General features: G+C 31.3%; 1 protein-coding gene and 1 pseudogene across 3 annotated transcripts in view; one reads left to right on the forward strand and one right to left on the reverse strand.

Moving 5' to 3' along the window:
* LOC107163689 (proton-coupled amino acid transporter-like protein pathetic) overlaps window positions 1–1,638 on the forward strand; it is a 57,232-nt gene extending 55,594 nt beyond the window's left edge. For all 3 annotated transcript variants that reach the window (XM_089229112.1, XM_089229113.1, XM_089229114.1), the window contains one exon: window positions 500–1,638. In XM_089229112.1, the coding sequence (XP_089085238.1) occupies window positions 500–783 (284 nt within the window). In that variant the 3' untranslated portion in view covers window positions 784–1,638. The remainder of the gene's footprint in view (window positions 1–499) is intronic.
* Window positions 1,639–3,845: 2,207 nt separating this feature from the next.
* The window catches only part of LOC149054817 (uncharacterized), a 38,334-nt pseudogene continuing 26,520 nt past the window's right edge, over window positions 3,846–15,659 (reverse strand).

Raw genomic sequence — 15,659 nt, forward strand, 5'->3', positions numbered from 1 at the left:
CGCCCTTCCCCTCCACCGCTAACGACTGCAACAATGTGCTGCGGTACCAGTGGCGTAACTTGGAATTGGTTCTGGGGTGGGCAATCCCCTCGACCAATGCATTTATCAAATTGGTATTGATAATTATCAAATTCGCTAAATAGAAAATTTAGCCTTACAATTTTCTTGTCATGTATAATAATTATTGAGGTATCGTAGTTTTAAACTAGTGAAACAAAAAAAATCTCAACTATGATATAATGTCCATGAAATTCTTATTTTTGATTTTAAAATCTTAAATTTTTTTTAAAGCCAAATGTTTACTACCTAATTTAATTATGGTTAATTAAAAAAAAAAAAAGATCTTGGGAGGTATTATAAGTTATAACCTCATATATACCCCCCCCCCCCCATAATTATGGAACTGTTTACGGTACTATGCCCATGTTGCACTTGATGTCTTATAATTTTTTACAACAATAACAACAACGCGTGTGTGCACTTTTGTTTTGTTTCGTAGTGGCGATAGCGGTGGCCGTACCGACAATCGGCCCGTTCATCGGACTCATCGGCGCCTTCTGTTTCTCGCTGCTCGGCATCATCGTACCGGTAATCATCGAGTTCGCCACGTACTGGGACAAGGTGACCGTCTGGATGACCATCCGGAACGCGGTGCTGATCGCCGTCGGCATCCTGGCGCTGGTCTTCGGCACGTCCAGCAGCGTGGCCGACATTATCACCGCGTACGTGCCCGTCCCCGAACTGGCCATCAACGCCACGGGCACGCACACGGCTGCTCAATGACCGGATGTCTGGCCACACCGTCGACCACTGCAACCGCCCCACTTCCCCTCCCCAAATCACCCTCACCCTACACACACACACACTCAAAACTCGAGACTTCCGGTCGTGCCGACGCGCATCGTCGTACACCGTTACGATAATAATTACGAGTATAATATTTTATACTCACCCACCTACACACACACACACACACATTTTGTACATATATATATATATAACGATATGATGTTATATATGTATGTTTATTAACGAGTGTATACGTATTGAAAATATATAAATCTCACTTTGGCCGTGACGGGGTCGGGCGACGACTCGCAAGGATCGCCGACAACTGATAACTGATCAATTGTGTCGTATGTGTAGTCATCGTTTCCTCCGACGTGCGCCCGCCGACCACTGAGCGTAGTACTCGTGCGCATGCGATTTCGGCGGGCACATGATAATAATATGATGTATAGGCGACAGACATACTATGTAACATTATGATATATTATTTTTTAGGGCACACTCGCACATCGAAAAAAAAATGTTTAAGTATTATATTTATATTATTATATTTTAATTTTAATTTATTTTCTAAACATAATAATTATATGTCAGAGACTTAAGATTAATCATTTATTTTATTGTACGATCGGTTTTTTTTTCATTCGATCTAGACATGCGCTTCGCAATATATTATATGATATTATAAACAAACAAATGTTTTTCATTTTTTTTTTTTTATATATATTTATATATTGTATTTTAATCGCATGTTGGATTTAAGTATAAATAAGGTATTACAATGTTGTATGTTATTCTTTTGATACATAATGATAATTAATATAATATAATTAAAAATTATTTCAAAAATATTTATTTGATATCCTACGGTATAAGGCTAATATAGACACGCTAAGATCGAACTGAGTTACAATATCTTTCAGGTGTGAGAAACGAATAAGTAATAAATAATAATCAAATTTGGTCATCATGCAGTTGGCAACGCTTTATGATATTTCAATTTTTATGTAAGACTTGCGACGATTATATAAAATTTTAAAATATTTGAGCGTTTAAACGCGTAAGTTTAAAATTACAATACGAGACTTACAGAGACTTTAACGCCAAAGTCCTAACGTATATTATGATGTTAGTAATAACAGTTGCGTCGAGTGCACGCACTTGAGGTGGTGTAATTTATTTAAATTTCAATGGTTTGCGTTTGTCTCGATAATTATATCAATTTGATTAGTATTCGATTTCAAAATGTGAAAACCATGCAATTTTACAATATATAATTATGCTGTAATTTTGAAAACCTAAGTAGTTTTTAGCTTTCATTCATCCAAAATTTAACCGATTACAAATTGATTTTTTTTCTCCACAACTATTAAAATTGAATTATAACTCTAGGAAATGGCTATTTTTGAATTTCTAAAAATAATTTGAATTTAAAATTAAGTATATGGGTTAAAAGTTATTTGATGGTCGTTAATTGTATTATAAGTCAAAACAAACTGCACTATAGAATATATGCATTTGTTGTTAGTGGATTAGAGCTGTTAATTTTCCAATTAATTAACTATATCTGTAGTACTATAAGTTGGTACCATGAACAGTATATGTACCGCATAATCTGGTATAATGGATTATAGTGAGGTGACCAAATTATGGGTTGTTGATGGCTATTTCTATTAACATGTAGTACTTATTTGATTATTAAATATATAATTAATGGTTAGGTTAGATATTAAACATTGAAAAAAAAAGGTCACGAGGGGGGATATATCCTGTCCACCCTCAGGTTTGACAAACCACTGAAAACGAACACACGGATACGAAACGTCGGTTCAATTTAAATGAACCGCGGTTAATGTTGAACTGCATGTTGCTGGCGTTTCCATCGGCCAACGTAGTTGACCCATAGACTTATGACTCAATGAGTTAATTAACAATTGTGAATATACATTGGTTTGAAACTTTGAATAAGTAAGATAAACTGACAAAGCTATCTCCAGAAGCCAAAAACCTGAGTGTTATCGCCGATCGTTCTTGAGCAGGAATAGCTTTTCTCGTTTTAGTATCTAGTTTTGTGATATCTGATCCAATTTTACATAAAATATATTCAAAATCGCTTGACGACCTACGGCAGAAGTTTTCAAACATACCAGATGGTTCAATATTTAAGTCATGAAGCATATTTGAAGTACTGTAACTGTAAAAGTACCTAATTAAAAATACGTATTTGTAGTTTATTAGTTATTAAAATGTTTTTACTATATGAATACTAGGATAATATTCCTTAAAAATGTTTTTACAAACATGTAAACTAAACGTAATATTGGAACTAGTATTAACCTATTATAATCTGGCCATTTTTACTAATTATTAATGTTTATAAATATCGAAACTTATCTACTGTAACTTTTATTTAAAGAATCCATCCACCATCTACTCTTTGTTTTTTTTCTTTTTCAATAATTTTAAATATGCACAACGCATAGCTACATATGCTGCAGAAACTATAATCTTTTCATCAGCACTATCCGTTTTGAACTGATTAAAAATTAGAAAAATCTAATATTGGATATAACTATACAAGTGGTGTAGGAGATATGACCAATATTTGCCAAATGCTATCATTTATAAACATTGGCTATGTACACCAGTTGTATGGGAGATATGACCTACGACCGGCCCAATACTTAACAAATGCAAGTTACAACCATTTACCAACATTGGCCAAGTACGCCAGTCATGTGAGACCACCTTTAGCCATTTCAAAGTCAGGTCGCAACACCGCAAAACCTATCATTTTAACCATAATTGTATTTTTTTATAAAGCAAAATAGCAACATTTCATTTAAATACAAAAAGTGTTCATTCCTACGTTGATATATGAATTGACGTTAGTATTGGGACGCTACAATATATATATATATATATATACACCTTTTTCTGTCTTTCATTTAAATAGATTTAAGTCCACTAATGTAGTAATAATTAAAAAAATTGTTATTGGGTCCATCCCGTTTGAATTAATAAAATTAAAAAATAATTAAAAAAAACATCAAACATATTTCCATATTGTTTATTGTGGTACGTAAAAATTTTCAAATTGTGTAGGTAGTACGTGACTATAAAAAGGTTAAGAACCGCTGGTTTAGAAGTATTATAAAATTAATATAAACATAGTTTAATACCAGAACATACATTTTAGTTATTGGGTAAAACAAAATATAATAATAAAAGAAAGAAAGAAGTTTTTATTCCTCCCCTAACATAAAAGCATTTTTTTTTTAAATTCATGTTGCATGAAAAAACGCATTGTCGTATTCATGGTAATATATCTTTTCAATTCAAAATAGTAATGGTCCTGTAAAATAGTGAGTTCTTGTTAGCCGAAATGTTTCAATGCCTCTATATTAGGAGATAACAAAAACCTAACAATATGATAAGAATCAAGTTTTTATACATCATAATTATAAATCAATTTAATGTCGATATTTTCGATCCAATTATTCTTGTTTACAGTATTAATTGCTTTACATAATTATTAAGGAATCTAAAAATGTTTGGTAATTACTTGAGTCAATTTCATTATAACAGAACTGTGGATACGAATTCGCCGCGAGAGTCACTGAAAAATAAATCGGTATTAGAATTTTTGATTGTGTGTATTAGATTGCCCCACCGCAAACTTGTACATATATGATATATAACGTGTATAAAAAGAATATCTACAGATAACCAGGTAAAATTGAATTAAAAACTAAGTGATTGTAGGTAATTAATCCTATAATGAAAATATTGGATGTTTCTATTATTGAAAGATAAATGATAACGGTATAGCACGATTGAGCATAGAATATTTCATGCGATGTTGCCACATTCACCGTTGCCAACATTTTGTAATTTATTTTTATTAACCCGCGGCAACATAGGCCATTGTGGGTGGGTGTGGTACTGTAGGTTTTTTTTAACGGTGGTGGAGGGAACACGTGAGCGTTTTTGGCAGAATTTCGAATGGGCACCCGTAGGTTTCTGTCATGCCCCGGTGGGGGGCAAAAAAGGGGGAGAATGTAAACTGAGTCCCAAATAATTGGGTGGATATTAGGGCTAGGTAAATTGAGTCCGGAATACTTTAACATGCTAGGTAAATTGAGTCCCGAGTGATAATATTTTAAAATAAAAAGTCTCTACATTCAATGAGTACTGTATAGTGACTAGACTTTATAGTCACCAATTAGTGATTATCGATTACCGATTCGCCGATAGTGTTTGGAAAGACCTTTTACGAGCACTAAAATTATCACACTATATTATCCGTTTATCGGAGATCAAAAAATCTTATCGTCAAATAATACGTCAATTATACCGAAGACTATGACAACTAGTCACATTATATATAAATATATAATTAATTATTGTGATTTGTATGTACCTACAACGATGTGAATTATATTAGATATTAAAAAGAAAAAAGCGCATTTTTAACTACGCCAGTTATGTTAACATAACAGACAATCCTAAGCCTGTAACTGTGCTTTTTGAAAACTAATTCGGGACTAGGTTTACCTATACCTCTTTTAGACTCGAGACTCAGTTTACCTATATCCTTTTCAGACCCGGGACTCAGTTTACCACAAAAATGGTATTTCGGACTCAATTTGCATAACACCCAAAAAAGGTACATGTAAATTCCGCCCGAAAAAATGTACAGGTACAAAAATGGATTTGTAAATTCCGTCTGGAAAATAAATATTCTTAAACTTGGCGTCCAGTGAGTGTACGACGCGTTGACGCGACCGTACTGTTCGCTGCGCGGCGTGTTATACATAGCATTTGGAACTTTGGAACTTCTAAGTTTACGTACACTGAACAATCGTATCAGACGACAATCGTCAATCATGTCATATCTTATCAGTTTTGAATACAATATTGTGGATATATTTATATGTACATGACATGTTGACTGTTGTAATTATTGATAATATGATTATATTTCGACTCTTTTTTTATTATCGTAAATATTATCATTCTTACTATTTTATTTTTATTTTTCGGGCGGAATTTACATGCGCCCCATGAGCCTAGCCCCTCAGCTTTATTGACAATGTTATCGATTAATAAATTAGTTTCGGAACAAAACAACGTTTTAAAAATTTAGCATCGGGTGAAAATATAAGATAATTAAGATACAATTCCAAAATTATAAATAGTATCAGTGTTCGATCACCTTTAGTCGTGTACCTAGCTATATAGTGCGTTTCGTAGAATTGCGTTTATAGTTTCTATTTTTTTAAATATGGATTTATAAGTGATATAATAATTTTTTATGAGAAAGAGGCAAAGAATTGGCCTGAGTGAATTTATACAAATATAAATTTATTGGAGAGCGGAAAAATGATAATCTTTTGAGATGGAGGTGTACGAATAATAAATGTTCAGCGATAATGTTCTCAGGTTTAGATAAACGTAAAGTGATTGAAACTGCTGTATAACATAAACGTGATCAAAATTCTATTGAGAATATATAGAAACAGTGAACAAAACAAGTTTTGAGAGAAAATTCCAAGAGAAAAGCTGAAGAATTAATTTTCACACGTCCACTTAAAATTATTTGCACCGAACTTTTAAATTCATCTTCAACATCAAATTTAAACAATCAAAATGTAAGAAATGTACGGAAAGCAATATATTATGATGTGCGGAAACAGACTTATCCTAAATAAACAACTTATTTGGATGAAGTAATTTATCAATTAAGTGACTTACAAAATGAAGAATGTTTTAAATACATGCAGACTGATGATAATTTTGTATATTTAACTACCTACGGAACAAAATATATAATTTATGACAAATAATTGTACCGAGTATTTTGGCGATGGCTCATTAATCATGCTCCAAAATATTTTATTCAATTGTACACAATACCTACATGGGTCATGGATATAAAAATGGATACTACTTATGACTTGTTTACTTAAAAAAAAAAAAATAAAACTAGGTCTACTTATTTTATAATGTGGCAATTTTTAAATAATTTATGTTTGGAATTATGCGAAAACAATTTACAAATTAACACATTTCATGTTGATTTTGAAATTGGAGCTCATCAGGCAATTACAGACGTGTTTGGAAATATTAAAATAATTGTATGTAGTTTTAATTTAGGACAATCATTGCGGAGAAAAGTAAGAAATAATTATATAATATACTGTAGCGTCTCAGCATACAGGAGGACGAACGACTTGTGTTGAGGTAGATGGGTTGAGTGAAAAAAGTATAACAACTTGACTTGTGATTAATTATTATATATTTATTTGCTTGCGATGTAAATAAAACACTATTGCTGTTACAAGAATGATTTAATTGAAAATATTCCAAGTCCAAATGATTAATTTGGAATGGTGTCTGGCGTGAATGTGCTTGCACTGACTCTGGTGGCTCACGTCTGATTTTGGTATATTCGGGGCTCTCCTATATAGTCCTACTCTCTGCGTTTCCTCTCCTATCGATAAGATAAGTATGTGTCCATGGTCGAATCGCGCAAATGCGTACGCGCGTATCATTAGGATACCGCAGCACCCCACGCTCGTGCGGTCGTTCGGTTCACATCCTGTTATTCGCGAGTTCGCGACACACGCAATCTCCATGAACCGATGTCCATATTATAGGTTATATGATAATCAATGATATCCATATGTGTTCCTATCAATACTACAATTTCGTACTCAACCAATGTCCCTATTATAATAAATTAATCTCCATTGTTACGATAATTAGCAAAAGTCTCTTAGTTTGGCCTTCTACTCAGCTATTGAGGTCCTACACAACGTAATCGGTTGGCGAAATCATATGCCCCAGGGACATTTAAGTACATCTACGTGTATATGCGTATTTAGGTGTCTTAGCGGGACGTCAGTACATAGCAATAGTACTTTTTTACAAAAATATAATAATTTGTTTGTAGATTGTTGGCGAACCTTCATTCAGAATAGTATACATGGACAATAGTAATGAAATAGGGAAATGGCTTAAAATGTTTTTTGGTTTGATATTTATTACCCTAGAAGAAGTAGTTGATGCATTTCACGAGTTCATATCAATTTGTCCAAATGATTACGGTTTTATATTTTATGATTACATTCTACACAACTATATTGAAGATGACTGCGAGTTTCCGACAAATATTTGGGCTGAAATTCCTTCACTAAAATCAAGGATTTTACAATATTTTTTACTAATTTGTATTGTTTTATTTAATTTTTTAGAACGATCAATACAGCTGAAAGCTTTCATCGCACGTACAATTCACGGTTTTATTCACCACACCTTCATGTCCATGCTGTCGTTAGAGTATTTATCAAATCACAAAAAGAAACGTTGACTATGATCAATTCAATTCGACATAAACCCGGAAAATTACAATCCGCTAAAGAAATAAAAAAAATTTAATTTAATATTCAAGCCTACAACCAGTATATAAATCGTAAAAATACGGAATCTTTATTAATACATTTAAGCCAACTTGGGAACAGATACCAAGGTATATTAATTTAATTTATTATTATTTTATTATTATCAAAGAGATCTATATACTATGTTCTAATGTGACTACTATTGAGACTATTATTGACTTATAAATATTTTGATTTTATTATTTTCTTAAGTATTTCCATGTATATTACATATTGACTATGAAAACATGATATTTTTTTGCCATGTTATATTTTTAATTATTATAATTATTTAAATAAATATTTTTGTATAATACAGTTCAAAATTGAAAAAGCGCAACGTTGCCGAGATTTTTATGCTCAATCGTGATGGTTTTCTTTTGTATTTGAATTTCCTCTGATACGCCAACAATTTATGCTAAATCGTGTCGCAAAAAAAGTGTTTTATGCTCAATCGTATCTCAGCCAACTACAATATTTAAATTTTCCAATTTTGATGTATTTTTTTCAAGACCATACATTTTTATTAAGACGAATTTAAAAATACATAAATATACGATTTCACACAATAAAATATTCCGGAATAGCTTATATATTGCAAGGATAACTTGTTCTTATTACATCATTTACTCGAGTTGGAAAAACTATATAACGTTAATCTCACCTAATGAAACTTAGAACGCAAGAGTTGCGTACCGTAAAAAAGTTATGTACGAAATACGTTCCAAAAAATTTCGGACGTAATTCGTGTATTTTAATCAGGGCTACTTAAACAACTAACAACGAGATGAATAGGTAAGTCAATCAAACATTTTTTTTGTTTGATCGAATGTAACACATTATATAGATTGTGGATTGTGTCACTGACGTTAATGGAAATATCATCATAGTCCTTGACTTTTAAATATTCGTTACACTTTTTCATGGTATATTAATTCACACGTTTAGTATTATTATCCGAACATTTTCGAAAACGGAACGTATAATTGCGTATTATTTCCAAATGCTTTTATTTTAAATTTATAATATTTTGCACTTCCATTCCAAACAAATAAAAACAAAACAGTTGTCACAGCTAATCAAGTATACGAAAAACTGTGTAAGAATTTAAGCTGAACAACAGAAAAAGATATACAAAACTCAAAAATAATTAGCAGTAGATGCCTATGTAATTCTAGAATATTGCCAAACTAATTTATATTATCCACATATAGGTATAATGGAATTATATATTATAATACAAAGGTTTATCGATAGCACAGGTATAACATATGTCATATTTGTATTTTTTGTCATGACGGTAACAGGAATTTGTGAAAAAATCAATCCATTGTTGTAATCCTACTATTACGAGTAGAATAATAATTATACTAGACAGTTCAAAAAATTATGATAAAAACATTATTTAAAATCCAATCATTAGATGGCTAACTAATATTGAAGAGTAATTAAACTTGAATTTCATTTATATAATATTATAACAATTTTATCTTATTAATAGTTTTTTCTATGACAGAAATATAATTAAAAAAATTGCCAAAAGAAAACTAAAAAATACAATACCCAACACATGACATTTCGGCATTGCCAATTAAGAAATTATCTTCATGGATAACTTGTTTTTGTAAAGCCTTTTTTTTTTATTTGGAAAAATTATGAAGTTATTCTGACAGGGAGGTGCCTTAAGTAATAACTACCAAAAAATGTTACAATACAATGAACATTTTCACAATGTTCTTCTACCTATCACAAAAATCCAAAAGCTTAATTTAACATTACAAAAATATAATCTTCCCGATACATTTTTGGAATTAAGAATATTCCATAATATGTCTTCAGAAATTTCTAAAAATATTCTAGCTCTTCTTTAATTTTTTATTTATTCTCGCAAATGTTTCTCATAATTAAAAATATTGTCAGAATAGGTACAAATCATTAAGTCAAAATATTTACAAAATAAAATGATTACGTACCTGCATCAATTGTCTCTAAAAAATAAAATATTAATTGTAATTATTAATTATGAAGTACTTTAAGATTTTCTGATTTCGAAAAATCTTACTTACCTATATATTTTTTTGGGGGGTGTGTGGATGGGGGGGGGGTTAGACATTTATTATACAGGGTGATTCTTTCAATTGGATTCACTAATTACCTCGAAAAGTATTTACTTTTTTCAAAATATTTTTTTACATGGTTTCAAGTTGTTAAAAACCAACGTTTTTAAAAAAATTATATTTTTAAATATTTTTTATCCTTATCATTTTTTAAGTTTTTACTTTTTTGAATAGAGTTTTAATTTCATATTCCAAAGCAGAATATTTTTCAAATTATTTTGATTCATAAAAATCGAATTTAGGACGAGTAGCTTATGAGTTATACGTATTTAAAGTTTAGATTGGCAGAGTGGAGTGAAACGGTGTTACCCCTCAAAATGTTTGTCCACTACTCCGCTTGTCTAAACTTTAAATACGTATAACTCATAAGCTACTCGTCCTAAATTCGATTTTTATGAATCAAAATAATTTGAAAAATATTCTGCTTTGGAATATGAAATTAAAACTCTATGTTGTCATTCAAAAAAGTAAAAAACTTAAAAAATGATAAGGATAAAAAATATAATTTTTTAACAACTAGAAACCATGTAAAAAAATATTTTGTAGAAAATAAATACTTTTCGAAATAATAAGTGTACCCACTTAAAAGAAAAACCCTGTATATAACAGGCATACAGCTAGGCATCCATTAGTTAATTACTCAAAAGTGAAATCCTGAAGTCATTATCATATCATAATATGATATGACTATGACTTATTATTATCGTAATTATCGCAAGCTTGTTATTGTTACAAAATTGGAATGAACATTAGTCATTACCACGATTTAAGATATACAGGTTGCACGACGAAGACAAATATTGTGACTCAAGAACTGGCACTTCAAAAAAATTAACTCTCAACGCTCCTTGCGGGGGTAATTGTATTTCAGTGTCGCCACATGTAGGGAAAATTTTAATTATTATCTAAGGAAATTAGTTTTATTTTAAATTATTATATAAGATTGTCTTTTACTTATTGTTATACATAAAATAAAGTATTCAAGTCCAAGTTCAAGTATAATAATAGAATAAATAGTATAAAATCAAAAGCTGAAACAAATGACAAAAAAAGCGAGGCAAAATTCTGAAATAGATAATAATATAAGATCTTTAATTATAGGCGTTTTGCTTATTTCGACACCGGGAGCGCTAATGCTCTATTTTTGACAGCTGTTTTATAGTGTCATTTTTGGATCCGGTGCAGATGCGTACGTCTCATTTGCGTACAGTCTATTTTTAGTTACAAATGTTCTCACTTGCGTACAATGTAATTACCCAGAATGACATTAATTGTATCTGCGTACACACTCATTTCCTTTCACACTTGGTCAGTCTTAGGACTGGCAGAATATTTTGCAATACTGTAGATAATGATTTTGCAACTTCAGTCTATGCCACATCGGGAATGCACTCGTGATCGGTGACGGAAAGCACATTGTCGCCTCGTGACTTTAACGTTCCTCTGCAGTTTTTTTTTTCGTTTATACACAACCAGCTAATGGTTCCATCTTTATTTTTGCGATGTTGTCGGTATTGAAACCCGCTACCGCCAATTAAAGATGGCTTCTTTTTTGTTGTTTCAATAATTTCCATTTAAATATTAATAATAAATTAAAATAAACAAAGAAAAAAATTGCAGTGAGCAGCAACACTGTTGTTTGTATGTTAAAACTGTTCACACACTGACATATAAACGTATTAATCGTACGCTCGTAGATCAAGTCGTATCAAGTAAAACGGTGGGTGTTAATCTTTGATTCGATATTTCGATAAGATAATAAATATCTTATAACATATTTAGGCGGAAAAAGTATACATAGGGATTAGGGAATGCCAACATTTTAATCTGTGTACGGAAATGCGACTATAACTCGTTCGTAGTTTGACCTTCGATAATTGTGTACGCAACTGAGAAGAAAATCACCGTGTACGCATGTGAGACGTACGCATCTGCACCAACACCGTCATTTTTAAAGTCACTGCGGGACGCTATCAAACATAGGTCGTTGTGCAACCTGTATATCTTAAATCATGGTCATTACTGTCCCACTAAAAATAGTAGAAAATAAAATAATATATATTTCTATAAAATATTTTGTATATAAATACATATTAACAAGTTCAAAAGCAATTTCTAGGACGGATTGGATGTTAAAAAAGTATTCCGAATACTACTAAAAATATTCAAAATACCAAATTGAATACTCAAAAAAAAAAAAAAAAAATATTTTAAAAGTATTTCGAATACTGTATTCGGTCGGAATACTACCCAAGGAATGTACCCAGTGTGTACATTTCTGTAGTACACACGGGAAAAATAGGCGTAATCAAAAAGCGCTAATTTGTTCCGTCACCTCACCTAATAACACTCGTTCAAAAACCCCCAACCTACACCACCTCACCGCCGATCACACTCACCTCACCGGTGACACGTGTGTTTAACAACAACCGGTTCATGGGGCAGCCACAGGTGTAGGGACAAAGGCAACAGAGACACGGCTGTTCACCTACACGGGTAACAGGGACGTAAGCACACACACCGTGCCTATCCCCGCATTAGGTCAAACTGCGCGCGTAGAGCATCGGATAGGCACAGTGGCTACCGATAGGGACAGTATGGTTATGGTGGTTAACACCGACTGCTAAACAGTCTCTGTCGCGGTTCAGAACCAGTTGTCCCGCGTTACCGATTGAAATACGACTAATAACGGCACGCGAACACGCCCGGACAAAATTGCGACCCCCGCGGTCGAACTCGAATTTCCGTCAGGCTTCGTAACAGCCCTATTAGATTCACAAGCACAGAAATGTACGTAAATCCGACAGTAACCCGTAAATACGGCAAATCACGTCCTGCCCGCGGACCACCAAACAACGTCCGAATGGCGGACGGTCACACTGCGACAACCAGTGGAACCACCACGTTCGAAGCTAGGATAGGCATCGGACTTCAGTACCTCGTTCGATCAGAAAGTGAATCTAGTTGGTACTTTGGGGGGTCAAAAGTGAAAAATACATGATACCAGAAAATTTCACCGAATGTTTGTATAAGTATATTCTATCCAGTATGCAATTTTCAAAAATTTTCGACTTAAGTTGAACTATTCATAGGCATTTGAAATTTTCGATCATTATTAGTTTTTTTAATTAATATCGATAAAAATTTATTTGTTTGGCAGAAAAGCTTGAAAATTTAATAAAAGACTCTTAACATATTGTTACAATAGCAGTTGAAAAATAAAAGAAATTCATAGTCACAATTTTTTTTTATAATCATTCAAAGTTTTAATTTTGACAAAATACGTAAAAATCACAAAAATTCACAAAATATCTTAAGCTAGAAATTCATAAAAAATTTTCTTTTTAAACCTAAGATTTGAAAATTTAATACAAGATTCCTTAAAAGTTTTCCAATCTTTAAAAAGTCCACCGGAAATTCAAATTAATTTTTTATGAGCATTTGAAATTTAAATTTTTATAACATTGGATTTTCACTTTTAGCGATTTCTTTATCTTGGTGTAACTCTAAAACAAATGATTGCAGATACTTGAAATTTTAACTGAATGTTTATATAGGCATTTTATATATTTGATAAAATTTTCAAAATATTTAAATTTATTTTGAGCTGTTTACTGACATTTTCATTTTTCAACTTTTTTAGTTTTTTTTTCTATAAATATCGATAAAAAATGTACGTGTTCGGTAGAAAACCTTGAAAATTTAATACAAGGCTTCTAACACATTGTAACAATAGCAGTTAAAAAATAAAAGAAATACATTGTCACAATTTTTTTTTATAAGCATTCAATGTTTGAGTTTTGACAACATATTATGTAAGAATCATGAAAATTCACAAATTATTCATAAACATTTTCCTTTTGTATCTTAGAATTTAAAATTTTATATAAGACTCCTAGCATATTTTTACAATAGCAGTTGAAAAATAAAAGAAATAAATAGTCACGATTTTTTTTTTATAAGCATTTAAAGTTCAAATTTTGACTAAATACGTAAAAATTACGGCAATGTTCAAATTATCTTTGATAGAAATTCATAAAAGTTTTTCTTTTTAATTCTAAGATTTGAAAATTTAATACAAGGCTCCTAACATATTTTTACAATAGCAGTTGCAAAATAAAAGAAATACATAGTCACAATTTTTTTTTTATAAGCATTCAATGTTTGAGTTTTGACAACATATTATGTAAGAATCATGAAAATTCACAAATTATTCATAAACATTTTCCTTTTGTATCTTAGAATTTAAAATTTTATATAAGACTCCTAACATATTTTTACAATAGCAGGTGAAAAACACAAGAAATATATTAGCACAATTTTTTTTACAAGCATTCAAAGTTTGAATTTTGACAACATATGTAAAAATCACGAAAATCACGAAAATTTGCAAATTATTTTAAACTAGAAATTCTTAAAAAATGTTCTCTTTTTAAATCTAAGATTTGAAAATTTTTAATAATTTATAATATATTCTAGATAGATAAACCGTCTCCGCTCAGAATCGTTTTTCGTATACAATGATATAATATCATTGGATTTAAATTTAATTGCATCCATTACAGTAACCCACTTGTAACCTACTGAACAGCAGAGAGACATCCACGACTTCCCCGCCTTTTTCTTTTTAAATCTAAGATTTGAAAATTTATCACAAGACTCCTATCATATTTTTACAATAGAAGTTGAAAAATAAAATAAATATATATGCACAATTTTTTTTTAAAAGCATTCAAAATTAGAATTTTGACAAAATACGTAAAATTCACGAAAATTCGCAAATTATTTTAAACTAGAAATTCATAAAATATTTATATTGTGCTAGATTAAAGGGATGAAACTTATTTGCACATTATCCATAATTTTTACCTGCAAAATCGGAACTCATTTGCGAACACGGTTATATTAAATGTATACAACTGGTTTGCGCACACGAAAATAATAACATTATTTTATCTCAAGTTGCGATTTGCTTGCTGAACGAGCAACACGTATGTTTCCGCTCCCGGGTGTCGTACACGCCTGTTTAATTTTCAGCATTACAAACATCATCAAAAATGCTTACCACGCAGACAGGACCATTGGTAAGTGTTTAAATAATATATAATAAAGTAGGTCACACGCGCTACGGTGAACCGGTGGTTCCCACCGCCCGCCATGGACAATACACAGGATATACAGCCGACGTATGCACAAATGCACAAATTTTATCTCGGTGACAGATGGGCATTGATAATCATCGATAAAGAGTACGGAAATGTAGACCAAATTAAATACATATACAAATAATGGGAAACTGTTATTACGG

Source organism: Diuraphis noxia, unplaced genomic scaffold, assembly GCF_037042655.1.
Source record: "Diuraphis noxia isolate RWA-SAM2 unplaced genomic scaffold, SU_Dnox_SAM2 contig0005, whole genome shotgun sequence".
In the NCBI taxonomy this organism is placed as follows: domain Eukaryota; kingdom Metazoa; phylum Arthropoda; class Insecta; order Hemiptera; family Aphididae; genus Diuraphis; species Diuraphis noxia.